Source organism: Onychomys torridus, chromosome 12, assembly GCF_903995425.1.
Source record: "Onychomys torridus chromosome 12, mOncTor1.1, whole genome shotgun sequence".
In the NCBI taxonomy this organism is placed as follows: Eukaryota; Metazoa; Chordata; class Mammalia; order Rodentia; family Cricetidae; genus Onychomys; species Onychomys torridus.
This window is the reverse complement of record NC_050454.1, coordinates 3,870,769-3,891,023: the sequence shown is the minus strand read 5'-3', so window position 1 is coordinate 3,891,023 and position 20,255 is coordinate 3,870,769. Positions and strand designations below refer to the sequence as shown.

The following is a 20,255-nucleotide window of genomic DNA, read 5'->3' as shown; positions in this document are numbered from 1 at the left end:
TACACTAATGTATAGCTGTAATCTTAACATATATACACTTCCATGCCCCTTACCCATGAATAATGCATGTGTCTTTGTAGGTTGGAAACAGCATTTTATAATCCACCATAAATATTGGATGTAATGTGTGGATATTGCTTGAGAAACGATGATGTTTATAACAATGTTTGTTGGCTGGGTGAGTTGGATCAGTCGGAGTCAGTGGCTTCATTCCTTGTAAAATTCTGTTAAAGATTTCTGTCAAGTGCTCCTCATTCCTTTCCCATGAGTGCTCTTCAATAAATACAAAACAGAAGCTCTTTGTTGGGGACACACAGAAAGATGGAGACAGACAGATTGATAAAAGAGCCTTCAGGCAGGCACAGATTCAGACTCATACCACAGATGCAGGGAAAACAGAGTAGATGGTTCAAATATGGGCTCATTCTCAGTTAAATGACACCAAGGGGAAGTGCTTCAATTTCTGTCCTTAATACAACACCGATGCATTATCGGTGACGCTTGTTATTACTAATGTGTTGAAAATGACATTGTTCACCAAAGGCCAAGGCTGATTCTAGAAGTATAAGGAACATTTAGGACAATATTCAAGACTGAACTTTTAGAATCACTACCATTGGCCTTTGAAGACCCAACACTCAGAATCACAGGACTAGCAGTGAGATCCCAGAATAACTTTCAGCGGTTGGCTCTCTCTTGCTACCTTGTGGGTCTTGGAGATCGAACTCAAATCATCAAGCTTGGTAGCAATCACCTTTCCCCACTGAACCATCTCACCAGCTCAGCAATAACCGGAATACCACAAAACTAGAAATGCCCATGGCCATCAGTATGAGCAATCTGCAAATCACTGATTATTTGACAAGGCTGATACTGGTTGGCTTGCTCACACAGAATTTGCAGACTAAGAAAAAAAGATCAAGAACTGAAAACTAGATAAACTGCATCTAAGAGGTGAGCCAGAGAAGAGGAACTTGATTTTGGGTCTCAGAGGGTGTTGTCAGCAAGGCAAGAGGCACAGGGATGTGAGACGATGTCTGCTTGAGGAAGCTTAAAGAGTAGACAAGCCGCCCTTTCGGCAACAAAAGGGTGTAATTAAATGTAAACAAATATTCTGTTTTGACTTTAGCCTAAGGATGTTCTTAGCATCCAATTAGTAGATTGTGGAAAAGAAAGAATGGTGGATAAGGGGAGTGGTGAGCATGGGAGCAGCCCACTTCTTTAAGAACTTATTCAAGAAAAGAAGGAGGTCATGGAGGGAGTCACAAAATCCCAGGCCCTTCCCTACTATTCTTTCAGTGTGTGTGTGGCTTGTACCCTTGGGAAAATCCTCTGCTGGGGCTGGTGATGGTCTTTCTGTGTTTGTCCCCAGGTCTACCTGTTAGATTTTCTCTGTCTGACCCTATGTCCCAGGATTCCCAGGGATGAGTGAATGCTGGCTTCCCTGCTGGCTGGTTTACTATTGAGTTCAAAGAGCTGAGGTATAGAGAAGATTGGCAGGAAGGAGGAAGAAGGTAGCGTGTTTAGCCAGTTGATGAGTCTCAGGGTCTCTATCCCATCACCAAGGATGCTCCTGCCAGGCAGCCCCTGCTCCATGCTCAGCTCACACGGGGCTTGGGTAACCTGACACTTCTCTTCCTGCTTTCTTGGCCTGGGGTGCGAAAGGGCCTCCTGTTGTGGCTATTCTTCCAGTACCTCAACGTATTTTGTCCTTCCCTTCCCCAGCCTAAAAGGATTTATTACAGACGCCCCCTGATGCCATTTTAGTTGGGTTGAGTATGATTCTGCGTCTTGTCAGACCCTGACTGATTTTTGCATGCATGTGTGCATATGTGTTTCCAATTAAGAGGAAATTGGTTGCATGATTTTTTTAAATACAGTGAAAGGAAGACCCCAGTTGAATGTCATGATGGGCCCCTCAGTTCCATCAGTGTTTGTTCTGAGGGTTTATATAACAATGGAGAGTGGTGTGTATGGTGTTCCCAATGGATGGCATAGAATTCACACACACACACACACACACACACACACACACACACACAAAGAGACAGGCAGGAGAGTAGGCAGAGACTTAGAGATGTGTGTGTGTGTGTGTGTGTGAGAGAGAGAGAGAGAGAGAGAGAGAGAGAGAGAGAGAGAGAGAGAGAGAGAGAGAGAGAGTTCTCTTCCTTGTGTCCCTGTCTCAGTGAGGGGTCCCACTGTCAAGACCCCAGACTTTCAAAGTTGTTAAAAAGAGGCTGAGGGTTGGAAATAGTTCAGGCAACTCAAACTTTGTTCTTTAAGTATAAGGAGGCAAAGAGGGGGATAGGGAGATGTGTTTATTGGTGCACATATTTCATCATAAGGCTGAGCATATACATTGGCTAACATGGTAAGTGAGAGGTCAAAACCAGAAAGGTAGGGTAGGGTGAGTCCATGATACAGAACTCACAAGGTTCCCATCTGTGATGAGGTGGGACTTGCTGTGATGTGGCTGGTTGGGGACCACCCATGTTTCTAAACATCAGTTTGAAAGTTATTCATTTGTGGAAATTCTACCACAGGAGTAAAGGAAACCAGACTGACCATCACACTCAAGTACAAGGCTAACTGTCCAACAACTCTAGAAGAAAGTCCATTTGTTAGCCAAATCAGGTGGCCTGCCAAGAAACTATAGACATTATGACTACAATGACTCTGACAAGTCCACAGTTCTTCAGACACCCAGGCACTAACAAATGCCATATTGTTCAAATACAGTCATAGGAAGTGTTAAGTTTCAAACCTGGGACAAATGGCTGAGGTGCCTATTTAACATATCAAAACTGGACCTGGCCACCAAGTTCTCCCAGCATCCCTCAGTCCCTACCTGCTGATGTACCCTGCCCTCTACCCTGAACTCTTCATCTCCAGGGGCTGGGCTGCTCTTCCCCTAGAGGCTCTTCCCTATATAATCCAGACATTTTGGTTACCTGCCCCCCTTTTGGACCTTTGACCTTCTGGCTATGCACCTGATTTCCTCTCCCCATCTCCCATATGGCCCAAATCAGTCTGGTCATGTCCACTCTGGACTGTCCCAGATATCACTGCCTCTGACTATGCTCTCCCATTTATCTATAATAAGCCTTCTCCTCCACCATACTTAGGAGCAGTCATGGAGTTTCCTTTCCTTTTTATTTATTTTTCATTCAGAGAGAAAGTACTAGAAATCTACCACACACAAAAAAAGTAGAACTGTGAGCTTCTTGACAAAAAGATCAAAATAATTGCTTTAAGAGAAATGTTAAGAAATAATTAAATGAACTAAGAAACAAAACAGTAAATATTTATGTTATCAAACATGGAGAAGTTGAGCTGGTCCTCAACTAGAAGCTTTACTCCTAATGACTAACATTCATGGTGCTAGAAGGTACCCTGCACACTACTAGAGAAGAAAAGTAATCATCAACCTCTCACAGCTACAAACCCTGTGACCTAAAATAGCAACTTGTCTGCAAGATATACCCGCTGGTGCAATAATGGTACAGGTGTTGATGGGAGCAACCACCTACTCCTTGGGTGGATCCAAGTCCTGCTCTACAAGACGGAACAAACCCATACCCAACATATTAATAAGTTCAAGAACCTCAGTGGATCGGTCATCTGCTCTAGGGGAGAATGATTACTATTGTTTTATTGCTTAATAAACATAGCAATAAAATAACTCCAAATGACACATTACTGCTGTTGGATAATGCTTTTGTACACTGGTTTAATAAAATGCTGATTGGCCAGTAGCCAGACAGGAAGTATAGGCAAGGCCAGCAGAAGAAGAGAATGCTAGGAAGAGGAAGACTGAGTCAGGAGACGCCAGCTGCCACCAAAGGAACAACATGCCAGCAGACCGGCAAGCCATGGCCATATGGCAATTTATAGATTAATAGAAATGGGTTAATTTAAGATATAAGAGCTAGCTAGCAAGAAGCTTAAGCCATAGGCCATGGCCATGGAATTTGTAATATAAGCCTCTGTGTGTTTATTTGGGTCTGAATGGCTGCAGACCAGGTGGGACACAGGAAAACTTTCAGCTACACATCATTATCCCCACAGATTGGAGTATTGTTCAGCCTTCATCAGAGAAATTTATTTTAGCACTAGATGGTAGTTGACACAGAGACCCACAAATTAACAATGTGCAGAAAGTGAGAAACTTCGTGTAGCACTAAGCCTGTGCCTGTAGTGGTTTGAAAGGAAATGGTACCCAAAGGGATTGGCACTATTAGGAGGTGTGGCCTTGTTGGAGTAGGTGTGGCCTTGCTGGAGGAAACATATAATTGTGGAGGTGGGCTTTGAGGTCTCCTGTATGCTCAGGCCACGTCCAGTATCTTAATTCACTTCCTATTGTCTTTAGATCAAGATGCAGAATCCTCAGCTCCTTCTCCAGCAACATGTCTGCCTGCACGCCACCGTGATTCCTGTCCTGACGATAATGGAATAAGTCTCTGAAACCGTAAGCTGCCACCTCAATTAAACGTTCTCCTTTGTAAGAGTTACCATGCTCCGGCTTGCTCTTCACAGCAATAGAAACCCTAAGACCAAGGCCTTGCTAGGATGACATCATCAAACTTAAGGCTTGGGGATCTATGTGGAAGAGGAGGTGGAGAGATAAGAGCCAGAGGTGGTGGAGGGAGGACTCGGAGGAAACAGCGTTTTCCAGATTCAATGGGGCGGATGCAGGTAGGATCTCACAGAGGCTGTGACAGCATTCAGAAGGCCTGCAGAAGCTCAAGCCAAATACAATTCTAGCATGGAGAAGGGGACGTGGGCACCCTTAACCGAGAAGCTCTCTGCAGTTGATGATGACTGCGTAGAGATGGGAAATTCATTTTCTTCAATGGAGTGATGCTGGGTATGTCAACCACCCTCTAGGGCAGACCTCATGCTCAGGAGGAGTTAAGTCACGCAAAGTGGACTCTGTGGTTTCCTTTGTTCTTTTTGCTTGTTTTGAGCCTCAGAGGGGAAGATTAGCTTTGTGTGTGTCTGTGTCTCCCCTCCCCCTTTTCAAGAGCCAGAAGGAGCATGAAGTTGGGAGGAATTCAGGAATGAAAGAAATATGATTAAAAGAGACTCTATGGGGGCTGGAGAGGTGGCTCAGCAGTTAAGAGCATGGGCTGTTCTTCCAGAGGTCCTGAGTTCAATTCCCAGCACCCACATGGTGGCTCACAACCATCTGTAAAGCGATCTGGTGCCCTCTTCTGTATACGTAATAAATAAATATATATATTTTTTTAAAAAAGAGACTCTATGAAAATATTTTAAAATATTTTTTTAAAACAAAGCTGGAGGGTATTGATAGAACCTCGTCTAACAACATTGTCCTTTATCATTTAGAAAAACAAACAAATAACAACAACACAACAAAACAGACGAAAAGTTACCAGAGACTGAAATCGTAGTCACAAGCTATACAAAGAGCTTTTGGGAAAACAGTAGGTCGTGTTTTATATTACAACAGACCCATTAGATTGAATCACCTAGTGAAGTTATAGCTATTCTGGCTTATGTGTATCACGTCAAGTCTGCATGAGTAAAGATGTTTAAAAAGATTAAAAGGAAAGAGAGAGAGAGAAGTGAAAAGGTAGGTGGAGTCTGAGCAGTTTGGACGGGATACCACCCAGCATACAGCACCCGACAGTGTGGCCCAGAGTGGGGATTTCCTGTCCTTTCCATTTCCAGTCAACACACTGAGATCAAGCAGCAATAAAAGGATGCATTTTATTAGCCTTTCTACATTTGATCATCTGTCCCCTTGCCATTCCCACCACCTCTCATCTCGTGCACACCACTATGAGGAGCCCTGTTTGTGATTCTCAGGGCGGGAGGATCAGAGGGTTGGTCTCCCCTGCGGGCCCTGGGCACTCAGGGGAGCGACTTTCCTTCCCAGGGAAAGGAAAAACCACCAGCTTCTTTTCCTCAGGCCCCAGGTAGAGGAAGGAAACATCCAGCTTCTCCCCCTGGGGATCCGTGGTTAGATCGAGCTGCACAGGGAAGGCTTCCTCAGGACTCTTTTCCTTGGAGGCTTCCGGCTTCCCAGCATCCAGGTCAGGGAGGTGCTGGACAGATCCCTTTGGCGCAGTTACGGAGGGAGAGTTGACGGAAGCTTTGTTCTTCTGAGCGGCCTCGTCCTCCATGGAGGGCTGTTTCTTGGACTCCTGGGTAACAGCAGTATTCTCACTTCCAGGGACCTGAGCCTGAAATAACAATGTTTCCAAATGCACAATTCTACAGGGAATGCCCTGCCACATCCAGCACCAGGCAAAGCAGTTTTGTGACTGCGTATTTGTAACATGGTGTTGGATAAGCCTTACAGGCTTACAGGATGCTTACAGAAACCAGCCACAGCCTCGGTTCTCAGCCTTCCTAATGCTACCATGCCTTAGCACTACAGTTCCTCATGTTGTGGTGACCCCCAATCATAAAATGACTTTTGTAGCTACTTCATAACTGTAATTTTGCTACAGTTATGAATTGTACTGCAAAAACACCTGTGTTTGCTGATGGTCTTAGACCAACCCTGTGAAAGGGTCCTTCACCTCCCCTGGGGCTTGCAAACCACAGGTTGAGAACCATTACAGAAATGGGCCTCCTGTATCAAAGATTCATAACAAAACAGGTAGTTGGGTCAAGTGGAACCAAGGCCTGCAGAAGCTGGTCAGCAGGTCTTCCTTTTCAGAGCAGTGGTCCCGAGGGGCTTAAGGAGGGACCCGGAGTCCCCAGGAGTTGCCTCTGCTCCAGGGAGCGGCAGCAGGTGCCCCCTTTTACTGTGTGTTTTATGCCAGGCTGGGTATGGTTGGTTCCCTCCATCCAAATTCTCTCACTGGTCCATCTTAGGGACCAGAACAGTCAGATGATGGAGGGTAGGTGCCAGTGGCCACACAGCTCACAGGGGCAGAGAGCAGGGGGGAAACCCAAGCAGCCTGTCTGATGGAACAGGCTACCTCATAAGAAGTACTTAGTATTGTGGAGAGGGATTGGACGTTTTCACAGAAGTGAGTCTCCCTGAGAAGAGAGAGGCCTCTCTGAGATAACTGAATTTCGCACCTTGAAGGCTTAAGCTGTGCATGTTTGTGATTCACTGTTCCTGAGTTCTCCCATATCCTACAGGGCCACACTGTGACTAAAGAGTAGGGTAACTTTCTCTCCCGTAGGTGTGGGCTTAGATAGCCTAAGTAAACTGACCCTGGATCTTGGGAAAACCAAAAGGGGGTGGGGCATAGGCACCTAGAGATGGATCATCTGATTCCATTGAAAAACACTGGGGTTAGGGTGATAGGGCTCACTGGGGAAAGCCATGCTCCTGCAAGCCCAGTGGCCTGAGTTCGAGCCCCCAGAACCCACGTAAAGGTGAAGGGGAGAACAAGCTGCATCATGTTGCCCTCTGACACCATGTGTGTACCACGGCACACGTGCTCATACACTTACATTGTGAAAACACACAATAGTGATAACATTAAAAAAAAAAAAACAAAAAAACATAGATACCTGAGATTCGAAAAACTCACACGTCACAGACACAGACTTTTCTAAGGGTCCTTGCATCAGGGAACCGTGGCAAAGACCGACAGGCTAAAGGAAGAAAGATGTCATGTGAGTTTTAAGTTACTGGTAAGCAGAGCCCTGGCTTTCTGCTTGTGTAGATACACAGGTGCACCACGCTTTTCTGCTCCACGCCAGTTCCCTCTGAATTATCTAAAAACAACCAAGTCCAGCTTGCTTCTGGCAATGGTAACAATTTCAGGAAGTTTCTCCTGTGTCTTTGCACTGCCCACCGCCTGGCCTGGGTCTGCCCTTACACGCTGCTCACCGCCTGGCCCTGGGTCTGCCCTTAAACACTGCCCACCACCTGGTCCTGAGTCTGCCCTTACACACTGTTCACTGCCTGACCCTGGGTCTGCCCTTACACACTGCTCACTGCCTGACCCTGGGTCTGCCCTTACACACTGCCCACCACCTGGTCCTGAGTCTGCCCTTACACACTGTTCACTGCCTGACCTGGGTCTGCCCTTACACACTATCCACTGCCTGGCCTGGGTCTGCCATTACACACTGTTCACTGCCTGGCCTGGGTCTGCCCTTGCACACTATCCACTGCCTGGCCTGGGTCTGCCCTTGCACACTGTTCACTGCCTGGTCCTGAGTCTGCCCTTGCACACTATCCACTGCCTGGCCTGGGTCTGCCATTACATACTGTTCACTGCCTGGCCTGGGTCTTCCCTTGCACACTGTCCACTGCCTGGCCTGGGTCTGCCATTACACACTGTTCACTGCCTGGCCTGGGTCTTCCCTTGCACACTGTCCACTGCCTGGCCTGGGTCTGCCATTACACACTGTTCACTGCCTGGCCTGGGTCTGCCATTACACACTGTTCACTGCCTGGCCTGGGTCTGCCCTTGCACACTGTCCACTGCCTGGCCTGGGTCTTCCCTTGCACACTGTCCACTGCCTGGCCCGGGGTCTGCCCTTGCACATTGTCCACTGCCTGGCCTGGGTCTGCCCTTGCACACTGTCCACTGCCTGGCCTGGGTCTGCCCTTGCATACTGTCCACTGCCTGGCCTGGGTCTGCCATTACACACTGTTCACTGCCTGGCCTGGGTCTTCCCTTGCACACTGTCCACTGCCTGGCCTGGGTCTGCCATTATACACTGTTCACTGCCTGGCCTGGGTCTGCCCTTGCACACTGCCCACTGCCTGGCCTGGGTCTGCCCTTGCACACTGTCCACTGCCTGGCCTGGGTCTGCCCTTGCACACTGTCCACTGCCTGGCCTGGGTCTGCCCTTGCACACTGTCCACTGCCTGGCCCGGGGTCTGCCCTTGCACATTGTCCACTGCCTGGCCTGGGTCTGCCCTTGCACACTGTCCACTGCCTGGCCTGGGTCTGCCCTTGCATACTGTCCACTGCCTGGCCTGGGTCTGCCATTACACACTGTTCACTGCCTGGCCTGGGTCTTCCCTTGCACACTGTCCACTGCCTGGCCTGGGTCTGCCATTACACACTGTTCACTGCCTGGCCTGGGTCTGCCCTTGCACACTGCCCACTGCCTGGCCTGGGTCTGCCCTTGCACACTGTCCACTGCCTGGCCTGGGTCTGCCCTTGCACACTGTCCACTGCCTGGCCTGGGTCTGCCCTTGCACACTGTCCACTGCCTGGCCTGGGTCTGCCCTTGCACACTGTCCACTGCCTGGCCTGGGTCTGCCCTTGCACACTGTCCACTGCCTGACCCTGGGTCTGCCCTTGGATCAATGAGGAAGGTTGGTGGTTTCCTCCCTACAACAGCCCTTAATGTGTTCTGAATGAAGTTTTGTCTTCTCAGGCAACAACACTCTCAGCTCCTTCACCTTCTGTCTATCTGAAAATGAAATTACTTTTTAAAACTTATGAAAATAATGAATCATTATTTAGAACTACATAAATGAAAAGAGAGAAACCTGACCTGTAACTCCATGAATGGTTCTCATTACCTGCAGTCCTTTGATCCTTTTCTTCTATTCTTTTTTCTATGCATGTATATTTTTCTTTTAAGCACTAAGACCATATTGCATATGATATTTTATAACTATTTTGCCACTGACAATATATTGCAAAAAAATTTGTGTGACATTGCATAGTCTCCTGTGTTTTTCCTGGTTGTTGTCCTTGTTTCTATGATTACCTTTATAATGGCTGTGGCTGCCTAGTATTCCTCTGTATTTAGTAGAGACTCTTGTCAGACAACTAGATTTGATCTAATTTTTTAAAAAAATTTATTTATTTATTTACTTATTATGTACACAGTGTTCTGCCTGCATATTTGCCTGAATGCCAGAAGAGGGCACCAGATCTCATTATAGATGGTTGTGAGCCACCATGTTGTTGCTGAGAATTGAACTCAGGGCTTCTGGAAGAACAGCCAGTGCTCTTAACGTCTGAGCCATCTTTCTAGCCCCTTGATCTAATTTTTAAAAAATATTGAAACTATCTTTTCATATATCTCACTCTGTAGACCAGGCTGGGCTTGAACTCAGAAATCCTCCTGCCTCTGCCTCCCGAGTGTTGGGACTAAAGGCATGCACTACCAGACCCAGCCATCACATATCCCTAGTTTCTTCCTTAGAGTAAATCCTTACGTGCTGGTTTGAATGAAAATGTCTCCTATAGGCTCATATATTTGAATTCTTGGTCCCCAGTTGGTGGAACTGTTTGGAAAGAATTAGGGGGTGTGGACTTGTTGGAGGAGGTGTATCACTGGGGGGTAGGCTTTGGGTTTCAAAAACCTACACCATTTCCAGTTAGTCCTCTCTGCCTTCTACTTGTGGATCAAGATGTAAGCTCTCAGCTACTGCTCTACCACAATGCCTACCTGTTTTTTACCATGGTCCTCACCATGATGGCCATGGACTCTAACCCTCTGAAGCTATAAGCCTCAAATAAACTCTATCTTCTATACATTTCCTTGGTCATGGTGTCTTACCATAGCAATAACAAAATAGCCAAGACACCCTAGAAGAATTATTTTAAGGTCATAGTGTATGTACATTTTCAATGAAAAGTTAACTATTGTACTAAAATGCTGCCTCAAATTCCAAAGAAGAACTCTTAAGTACACATAAGATTTACCAAAATACATCTGAACTGGTTGTCTGAATATTACTCTACATCCCTTTCCAGGTCACATGAAGAAAAGACCAGAAATTCTTCAAGGCGGGAGAGTCATTAATGTAACATGATACCCCAGCCTTCCCTTTTGCTCTTCACCACTGTGGCTCAGAGGCTCTAAGAGAACCTTCCAGAGAAACTGCAGATGCTTGTGGCAAGAACAGCTGGCTCCTCCACGGTAGCTAGAATTCTCTGAATTATCAGAGCGTGTGCACTCCTGGGTGTGGTACTGGAGTGGAGGGGATCATGGTGTCTGCACTTCAGCGTCACCACTCACTGGCTGGTCTGATGGAGTCAATTGTTTCAGTTTCTCTTTAAAATAAATAGCTCTCCCTGGCCCCCTCTCTGCATGCTGCCTGATTCCGTTTGTACAGACTCTCTAAATGAATAAAGCTATTGAGACAGGAATCGGGTTCACCGTTTTCAGGGGCTTCAGAGGACAGCAATGGGGGTTTCTTTTGAGAGTTAATAAAAATATTTAAAGATTATGAAGTGGTTATGGTGGCATATTACAAAAATGGAATTATCTGACTTACAAGGATAAATCTTATTGTGTATGAACTGTATCTCAATAGAGCTCTTACTATAAATAAATACATGAAAGTATTTTTAGTGAGCTTTGTGGAATTGTGCTCCAACACACCATGCTGATTGACATTCCCAGTATATTTCTGAGAGTTTTGGGGAAGCTCTTCTCTTATTTTACTTAGCCTTTCTTTTGTGAAGAGTGGTCCAAAGAATGGAACACCATGCTGTATCCCATGTTCTTTTTGCTACATTGATAATGAAAATCACTCTTAAATTCAAATAAATCCCATCACCGAGTGGAGACCCGTCCAATTTCTAACTATCAAGGGATGCGAAGCACCCTGTGCTCTGTGATATCCCCAGTGTAATTTGTGCACAACAAATACTGGTGATCTGAGAACACATACAGATTATATAGACAGCCGGGGCACTCACCTCAGAGTCAGAGGACTGGAGGGAACAGCTGGCCTCGGATTTGGTACATGATGACTCTTTGATCAAATAATCCACAAAGTAAGAAGGGCCATTCACCCACTGTCATGAAATAAGAGTTGAGACATTAAAAATCTTACCCCAGGGAAAACTCAGGATTGGCAACCTTCCTTGTCTAGAACTGTCAACACACAAACTCACCACTCCTAAAAGTCCCCATGGGCACCATACCATGTTAGTAATTCTGCTATTTAGAAAACATAAATCAGTGCCTTTGCCTGTTAAGGATGTGAAGGGCACCATAAACATTTTCTCTTAGTTAGCTTATTTTTCCTTATGAAGATTTTAATTAATTAATTAATTTAGTTAGTTAGTTTTTTTCGAGACAGGGTTTCTCTGTAGCTTTGGAGCCTTTCCTGGACTAGCTCTGTAGACCAGGCTGGTCTTGAACTCACAGAGATCCACCTGCCTCTGCCTCCCGAGTGCTGGGATTACAGGCATGCGCCACCACCGCCCGGCCATGTTTATTTATATAAGAGAGATATCAACACAGTTGAAATAAAAATAGCCTCCTAGTCCATAACTCATAAAACTCAACACCTACCCGTGGCCTTCATGAAGCAAAAGTTGCCTCATTTAATGGTCCATAACCAGTCAGGAAACAGTGTCCCCCACGAACCCACAGGAGACTATGAATCTGTCCTTCTGGCTTTAAGGTTGGAGAAATAAAATCAAGTCACCTGACACTTATGCAAATCTCAAGGAAAGCCAGAAGCTGTGAACTGAAGGAATGTGCAGCAGATCTACTAGCAATGGGTCTGTAGAGAAAGGATCTCAGGTCCTAAGCAGACAGAATGCCTACGTAGCCTCCTTCCAACTGAAGACCTGCAGCTACAGTCTGCGTAGCTAGCCCGGCCATTGTAGTTTTACCTGGCTAGTAGCCCTGATGACTTTGACGAGTGAGTACTGCTTTGAGGGACTCTCGCTGTTGAACTTGGCAAGCGACTCCGTGGCAGCTTCTAGAACTCTGGGGTCCGACAAGTCAACAGGGCCCGGGCAGTCAGGGCACATGAAATGAATCTTTCTTTGAGAAACTATTGATGAGAAGAGTTTATTAATTTTCAATCCTAATCAGTCATAATCATACAACTATACCACAGTTTATAAAGACTGAACTAAAATGATAATACCCAGTGTTGGCAAGGTTGCAGTGAGAAAGACGTTTTCCTGAGAAAGCATTTAGTTGTTGGCAGTATGATAGTTAACAGTGGTAGTACTTTTTCTTTATCTTTCCCTCCCTCCTTCCCTCCCTCCCTCCCTTCCTCCCTTCTTCCCTTCCTTTTTGAGACAAGGTTTCATGTATTCCAGGCTGGCCTGTGCAATCAAAGGGGCCTTTGCCTCCCGATCTTCTGCCAGGGGCTAGGCTTGCAGACGTGTACCCTCGTGCTTGGCGTCTATGGCACTGGGATCTAAGCAGGGCTTCCTGTGCACTGGGCACTCTACCACTGCAGCTAATGTCCAGTCTCAGCACTATTACTTTTGTAATCAAAAAGAAATCCAAGTGAGATAGTCTTCCCCTCTAATGGACTTCTTTGCTATAGGAATTTTGATCAGAAGCACACAGGGCATGCCCCACCAACAGTCTGTGGGTTATACAGAGTCAGAGAGAACCATGAACGTGGCCCAACAAGAAATTGTAAACATAATTAAAACATTATGAAAAAAATTTTTTTGGAACTCAATTACACAGTTCTTAGGTGTGAACTTTGTAGATGACTATATTGTATTTCAATGCCCAAACAGTGGACACATCAGTGGCTTGTACAGCGTTTGCTCCGGGGCTTCCTTACCCCAAGGAAGCAGCAGCAGCAGCAGCATGGCCACCTGGAGCTTGTTAGAAACTCAGGCCTCAGGCCCTGACAGACCAATGGATCAGCATCTGCACTCAACAAGATTCACGGGGAGGGTGCATGCCCATAGTCTGTTATGTAGACATTTCCCGCCTTCCCATGCAAGGGACTCCTGCACTTCAGTGACCTTCTCTTGTACAAAGAGGGATCCAGAAGGAATGTACCCACTTATTTCAACTGTCTATTCATTCTGGCCTTATTCTTGCCTGCTATTCAGTAACAGTAATAACTTCTGAAACTTCATATGAACTTCATATGAACTGGGGGAGAGGGATGAGCACCCCATATGACAGATGATACACGACTATAATCAAGGTCCTGCATGTTCTGTCCTTTGAGTGTTTTAGCCAAAGTGGGAAAAATGTCCACAGTGAAAGCAACATTCCTTTCTTGAGTAGAGAGCACCAAGAAAGCAGCACTGGGGACCTTCCTTAAGGAAGGGGTTTGAGTTCCGGGACAGAGGTCAGCAAGGGCATACCCAGTGCAAGGAGAGGTGGGAACGTGTGAGGTGTGTTCAGACACAGCAGTTGGAAGGGGGGCAGGGGGACAGTGGTGTAGACAAAAAGGAACCTGGGACCAGCTGCTGGCATTGTGCCACTCACAGGAGATTGAGGATTTAGGATTTGAAGCAGGTTGGCACTGTGGCTCTTGATAGTGGTTTAGGGAGAGTTCCCTGGAGAGGAGGAGTATGTATGAATGTCAGCAGGGAGGCAGTGCTGGGGTTCTGAGCAGTGGGTGCTGTGGGAGTACAGAGCAAAGGAGGAGAAGCTGCGTGCCAACTTGGCAAAGGCTTAGTTAAACGTTTTTTTTTCTGTCTTTTATCAAAATGCACAAAGGCCTCTTGACTCTTACCTGGGCGAAGAGTACAGTTATAAGCAAGTAAATAGAGAACTCTTCTTGGCTTGTTAATGTGAAATAGTGCTTTGCATTGACCATAAACCTAGAAAAACCAAATACACTTTGGTTGATGCGTGATGGCGTGATGCGGAGACCCGTGAGATGAGGTTAACACCCCTACTTCCTACCCCACCCCTCATCCCCCACAAGTGGAATTTTAATGTAACAAGAAATCAAGTTCTGTGGTTTGGGGGTGGGAAGAAGTACTGTTTATCATCACACTGTTTAACCTACTCCTGAGACACGGCCACCTGCTCTGATCACCAAATTCTAACTGTAGGGACAGAGCAGAAACAGTTTCCGTTGCCACGCTCCAAGGCCACATCAGCACATTGTCTTTCTCTATCCTTTGTCTTTTGATAGCCTGATGCCAGTGAGCATGGGGACCAGGAAGCCACAGGTTGGAGGTGGCAAGGTCAGAGAGAGACAAGCACAGGAAAAATCGGGGCCTCGAAATCATGCCCAGAATAAACATCCCCTGGCCAGGAGCTTGAGGTTTGAAATTACATGAGAAATCAACTCCTAACCTGTGTGCTCATGACTCTTCTCTGTCAGTGACCCATATCACAAAACCAACTATAACAAGAGGGCACACAGACTATTTGTTTTTCAAAAGCAGGTGCAGGTTGGCATGTTTGGTCAAATAATAAGGAAAGGTGATCTTGGTCAAGAAGTTTATTCAAACCACCAAAGACTCCCTCTTGTCATCTGTGGCTGTCTGTGTCAGTGCATGGAAGAGATCCCAGAACCACTGAGAGGCAGGGCAAAACTGGCTCCCCTGGTTTGGCCATCTTTGAAAGGGTGAGCTCAAGGCCGGAAAGATGGCTTAGTGATTAAGATACTTGCTATTTTTCTAGAGAATCAGAGTTTGGTTCACATCACCCATATCAGGTGACTCACTACCATCCGAAATTCCAGTTCTGGGGTAGGGGGGTTCTTCATTTTTTTTTTTTTTTTTTTTTTGAGCTGAGGATCGAACCCAGGGCCTTGCGCTTCCTAGGCCAGCACTCTACCACTGAGCTAAATCCCCAACCCGGGAGGGGGATTCTTACACCATTTTATGGTTGCTGTGGGCATTGCATGAATGTGGCACACACACACACACACACACACACACACACACACACACACAGAAGAATAAAATAATTATTTTTAAAAAGGAAAAAGGATGAGTTCTGAGACCCTTTAGTTCCATGCTTCAGGAAGATCTCCCAGGAGCCCTGGTGATCCTGACACTGTAAGTCACCCCCTTTCCTATCTGAAAACCTCATGTTAATGTTCATTAAAACAAAAAAGCAAAAGAAAGCAAGCCACCCTCCATCTCCACATCTCCATTACTGCTTCTCTCTCTCTCTCATAAACATTGGCTCAGTGACTGCCAAAGGATATTAGGGTAGAAAAATTTGGGGGGACCTTTTGAAGTTGACTCAGTAAGACCCCAGTAGGACATCACAGGACCCTCCCTTCCCGAGTAAACTTGGTTCTCTCTCCCATACTGGAATAAGCACACAGGTCCTTTGCCAGGGAAGTAAGAAAGAAACGAACAGATGGCAGAGTGCAGGCACCTGGCAACAGTACTTACAGACTTGTGCAAAGCCCTCGGATTGCAGTCCTTCTGTGCCTTCTTGCTCAGCACGTGGCAGTCAGTCTCCAAGACATCCAGTGTGAGGTAGAACACAGATCCCATGTCCTCCTACAGGAGGGTTGGAGAAATACCCCACCCCACATGAAACAATCTCAGGACAACTAGACCAACAGCCTCTTCCTGAGTGAGCCAAAGCACGTGTGTACAACAAAGCCTTCTACACTGCTGGAACCTAGATGTGACACAGAGTGGCTCACTCTTAGCACTTGTTCCTAGGGACAGCAAGAGTGTCCTAGCACACCTGCTGACAATGGCGGAGCACTGTGTTTCCAGACTGGAAAGCACCTGTTGTCAAGTAGCCCTGAGTTGCCATCCCCTGACTGGTCTTGGCAGCCTGTCCAAATGCTGTCCCAAAGGCTGGCACTTGCCTGGAAGTGGTCCCAAGCATCGTGCACTCGGGAGAGGCTCAACACGTAGCCATCCTTTCGGTCTTGGTTGATGCTCTGCAGGGCGAAGCCTGCAACTGCCAGCACTTCAGAATCGTTACAGCTCCGGGGAAGCTGAAAGGAGGGGAGGGGTGTCTGGGGAGGAGAGTGAGCCACGCAGCATGCAGCCAGGGTGCAGAATACCAGAAGTCGAAGCAGAGCCATTCTGTGGAGAACCAAGGTCCAGGATGAGGTTGGTGTGTAGGGATGCTAGGATGGGCCCTGTTGTGGGCCCTCAAGATTGACTTGAGCAGTTTTATAATGGCGATCCCAATGGCTGAATGTGACTTGAAACACCATGTCCTAACATCACCTTGATCCAAACACGACATTTTCCGAGTCAACATTTTGGATAGGGTTTGTCAATGTTCTAACCTTAGACCTGGAGCATGGCATTCTTGTGTGCATGTAAACAGTTGTAAGTTTCCTAACCTTTTCCCAGTAATTACAGCAAATGTTTGATGAAGACACTGGAGATCTGGCTTCTGTCCAGGTCTCTATTTGAAACACAGGGGCCTGGCACCACTTCCCACCTTTCCCGAAGATGGTCTCATGTCCACACTGTTACCTGGGCAGGAGCACAGAGGCTTGGTCTTACCAGCTGACCTGCCACTGCCTGTCCAGATGAGAGTCCTAATCCAGCTGGAACTGAAAATAAGCACAACTCAGAATTTTCCCTTTCTAGGGCCCGTATCTGTCAGGAAAATGTGCTGCATCTCAAAATTGTATTTAAGAGGGAAAAGATGAAGAGATTCTAAAAGTTTTTCCTTCACACGCTAGACCTATTCTTCCTTTTGGGACCAAGAAGTAAATTCATTAAGAGACACAAACCTGATACTGTGAAGAGAACGATGATGATGATGATGATGATGATGATGATGATGATGACGACCACGGAGACAGCTCTGGCTGTCTTAGAACTTGCTTTGTAGACCAGGCTGGTCTTGAACTCACAGGGATCTGTACCTACCTCTGCCTCCTGAGTGCTGGGATTAAACTGAATGCTTCCTGCCTCTCCTTTTTAGCTTCCATTTAGAGGCCAGGAAGGTTCTACTTATTAGGGATATATGAAAAGCAATTTATTTATTTATTTTTATTGTTTTGACAGGGCCTTGAACTTGCTATGTAGCTGAAGATGGCCTTGAATTTGTAATCCTGCTGCATCTGCCTCCTGAGTGCTGGGATTAAAGGCTACAAAAACAAGTATCTTTCAAAACTTCTTTTCATCTAGGACTAGGCCTCGCATATGCTGGGCAATTGCTCTTCCGTTGAGCTCCACCACAGTGATTTTTTGTATGATACAGGGCCTCTCTAAGTTCCCCAGTTTGGAACTTCAACTCTGCTGTTTCAGGCCCTCAAGTTTCTGGGGGTACAGGTGTCCACCACCATACACACACACACACACACACACACACACACACACACACACACACTGTGTGATGCTGAGAGCCAGACCCAGGGCCTCGCTTATATCAAACACACATTCTACTGCCAAGCGACATCCACAGGCCACTTTTTAAAAAAGTTTCTATTACACACACACACACACACACACACACACACACCCCAGCAGAAGTTACCATGAAAGCAAAGACCTGAGTCAGGAAGGGAGCCTGCAGATTAGGCTGTCTCAGAGCGCAATCCCTAAGATAAGCAACACCTGAGTCCCTACCTCCACCGCCATCCCTGCCCAGGCTTTCTGTGCTCAAACAGATGGGGGTACTGCTGCGGCAGACAGTACCCATGTGGTGGGCCCTCCATGCACAGAGTATCTTAAAGACTCAGAGCTTTGGGGTCAACACTATTCCAAACCCAGTTCTCCACAGCTGCTAGAGCATATACAAGAGCTTTTCTGAAAAGTGCTTACTTCTAATCCACAAATATATTTTGGGAATGTCTGTGTTCATAAATAAGGGTTGCCAGTCTGTGAAGCTTTTTCATGGGAACTTGGTGAGAGGGACCACAAATTTTAACTGGGAGTGAGGTCTAGAAATGTCCCTCAATCCAACATGTAGTGAGCTGTGGCTGACCCTAGTGAGCTAAGTAAAAGGAGGCTGTTAATGCTGCCGAAGTATCCAAATTCACTTAAAACTTTGATTTCATACTAAACCTATATATAACACACTGACATGTTTTTACTACTGTTACTGAGAAAAAATTTTTTATGATGTTTACCAAATAACTTAAATTTACTACAATAAATTTAATTGCATCATAGTTGAGCAGAAAACAGATTTTTTTTTCCTTTTGATAGCCACTGACAGATAACCAGGTAACGGCATTTGCTCACAGACTCAGTGGTGATACAGACACTCACTAAACACTCTAGAGACAACTTAGTGAGTCCAGACAGGTGAGAAAATCGGAGTTCAGAGGGGTAAAAATCCTGACTGAATCAAGGTAAGAACCAGCCAAGGAGCCGTCCCTTTCAGCGCTTTTGAATCGAGAGGAAGGGTGCTGGCAGCCAAGCCCTAAGACCTGAATTCAATTCCTGGGACCCTCATGGTGGAAGGGGAGAACTGACTTCTGAAAGTTGTCCTCTGACTTCCACATGTGAGCCTGCATGTGGCGCATGCATCACCCCCGCCATGCACCACCCCCCGCCATGCATACGCACAAACAAAAGAGTGGAAAAGTATCTTTTTTTTTCATAGCAGTGACTAAACTGTACCCTTTCAGTTCCCCACCAGCGGAGGTGGGGAAGCCACTCACCTGCTGTGAGCCAGGCCGCCCGAAGCTGTCAAATGTGCTTGCTAATCATGACCCTGCATCAGAAATCATTCGTGCAGAAGAAGGCCAGAACAGTGGCTGGCACATTGCAAGACGTTGCATAATGCAGCTCCTAAGTTCCTATTGTGCAATTGCACAGTGCCAGGAATTGAGGTAGGCTGTTCGCAATCAAGAGGTAGGTAAGACTGACGTGGCTTGAGCATGTCCCCAAGGCTCAGAGGTGGGAAAAGCAAATCACCTCTTGAACCCAGTGGAGAGGTGATACCTTTAAGGAGGAGAGTAAGTCCCAAGGGCTCTGTCCTCCGTGAATGGAAAATGTCCATGTCAAGTGAGTGAGTTTGTTATAGCAAGAGTGCTCCTCTCGCCTTGGAGGTTGTGGGACACAGCCAGACAAGGCTGTCCCCAGTGGGAATCCCAGGCTCCAGAATGGTGAGCGGGATTCTGGGACAGCGGCACAGGATGGACTATGCTAATGCCATGCAGAGGCCGATATATATATTTTAAATAAACAAGTTGTTAGTAAAGATTGACTTACAAATCCAAATCTGAAGATGACAGTTCTTCAGAAATGGGGCTCTCAGCTGTGCTTTCAAATGGGAATAACATGAGAAAATGGTTACTTTAAAAAAAAGGCGGTGGTGGTGCACACCTTTAATCTCAGTACTTGGGAGGCAGAGGCAGGCAGATTTCTGTGAGTTCGAGGCCAGCCTGGTCTCCAAAGCGAGTTCCAGGAAAGGCGCAAAGCTACACAGAGAAACCCTGTCTCAAAAAACCAACCAACCAACCAACCAACCAACAAAAAAACCCCAAACAAACAAAAAGGCAGGCGGTGGTGGCGCACACCTGTAATCCCAGCACTCAGGAGGCAGAGGCAGGTGGATCTCCGTGAGTTCGAGGCCAGCCTGGTCTACAGAGCTAGTCCAGGACAGGCTCCAAAACTGCAGAGAAACCCTGTCTCGAAAAACCAAAAAAAAAAAAAAAAAAAAAAAAAAAAAAGGCAACACAGATTGGGAGCCCATTAGACTGGAGAGGGTCT

At 46.4% G+C, this 20,255-nt stretch overlaps 1 protein-coding gene across 1 annotated transcript; it reads right to left on the bottom strand.

Annotated features, from left to right (window-relative positions):
* Window positions 1–5,828: 5,828 nt before the first annotated feature.
* On the bottom strand, window positions 5,829–16,654 carry Fetub (fetuin B). Its single transcript, XM_036204213.1, has 7 exons — window positions 16,433–16,654; window positions 16,002–16,112; window positions 14,375–14,462; window positions 12,543–12,706; window positions 11,616–11,714; window positions 7,501–7,584; window positions 5,829–6,209 (listed from the first exon to the last, which is right to left on the bottom strand). The coding sequence occupies exons 1-7, from the start codon at window positions 16,652–16,654 to the stop codon at window positions 5,829–5,831; spliced, it is 1,149 nt and encodes a 382-aa protein (XP_036060106.1).
* Between the last annotated feature and the right edge of the window lie 3,601 nt (window positions 16,655–20,255).

Excerpts from the sequence above, each read along its gene's own strand:
- Fetub (XM_036204213.1), bottom strand. The coding sequence starts at position 16,654 with ATGGCTCTGCTTCGACTTCTGGTATTCTGCACCCTGGCTGCATGCTGC. Across the intron at positions 12,707-14,374 it reads TAACTGTACTCTTCGCCCAG|TTTCTCAAAGAAAGATTCAT; the intron begins GTAAGAGTCAAG and ends TCTCATCAATAG. Across the intron at positions 6,210-7,500 it reads GTGAGTTTTTCGAATCTCAG|GCTCAGGTCCCTGGAAGTGA; the intron begins GTATCTATGTTT and ends TTGTTATTTCAG.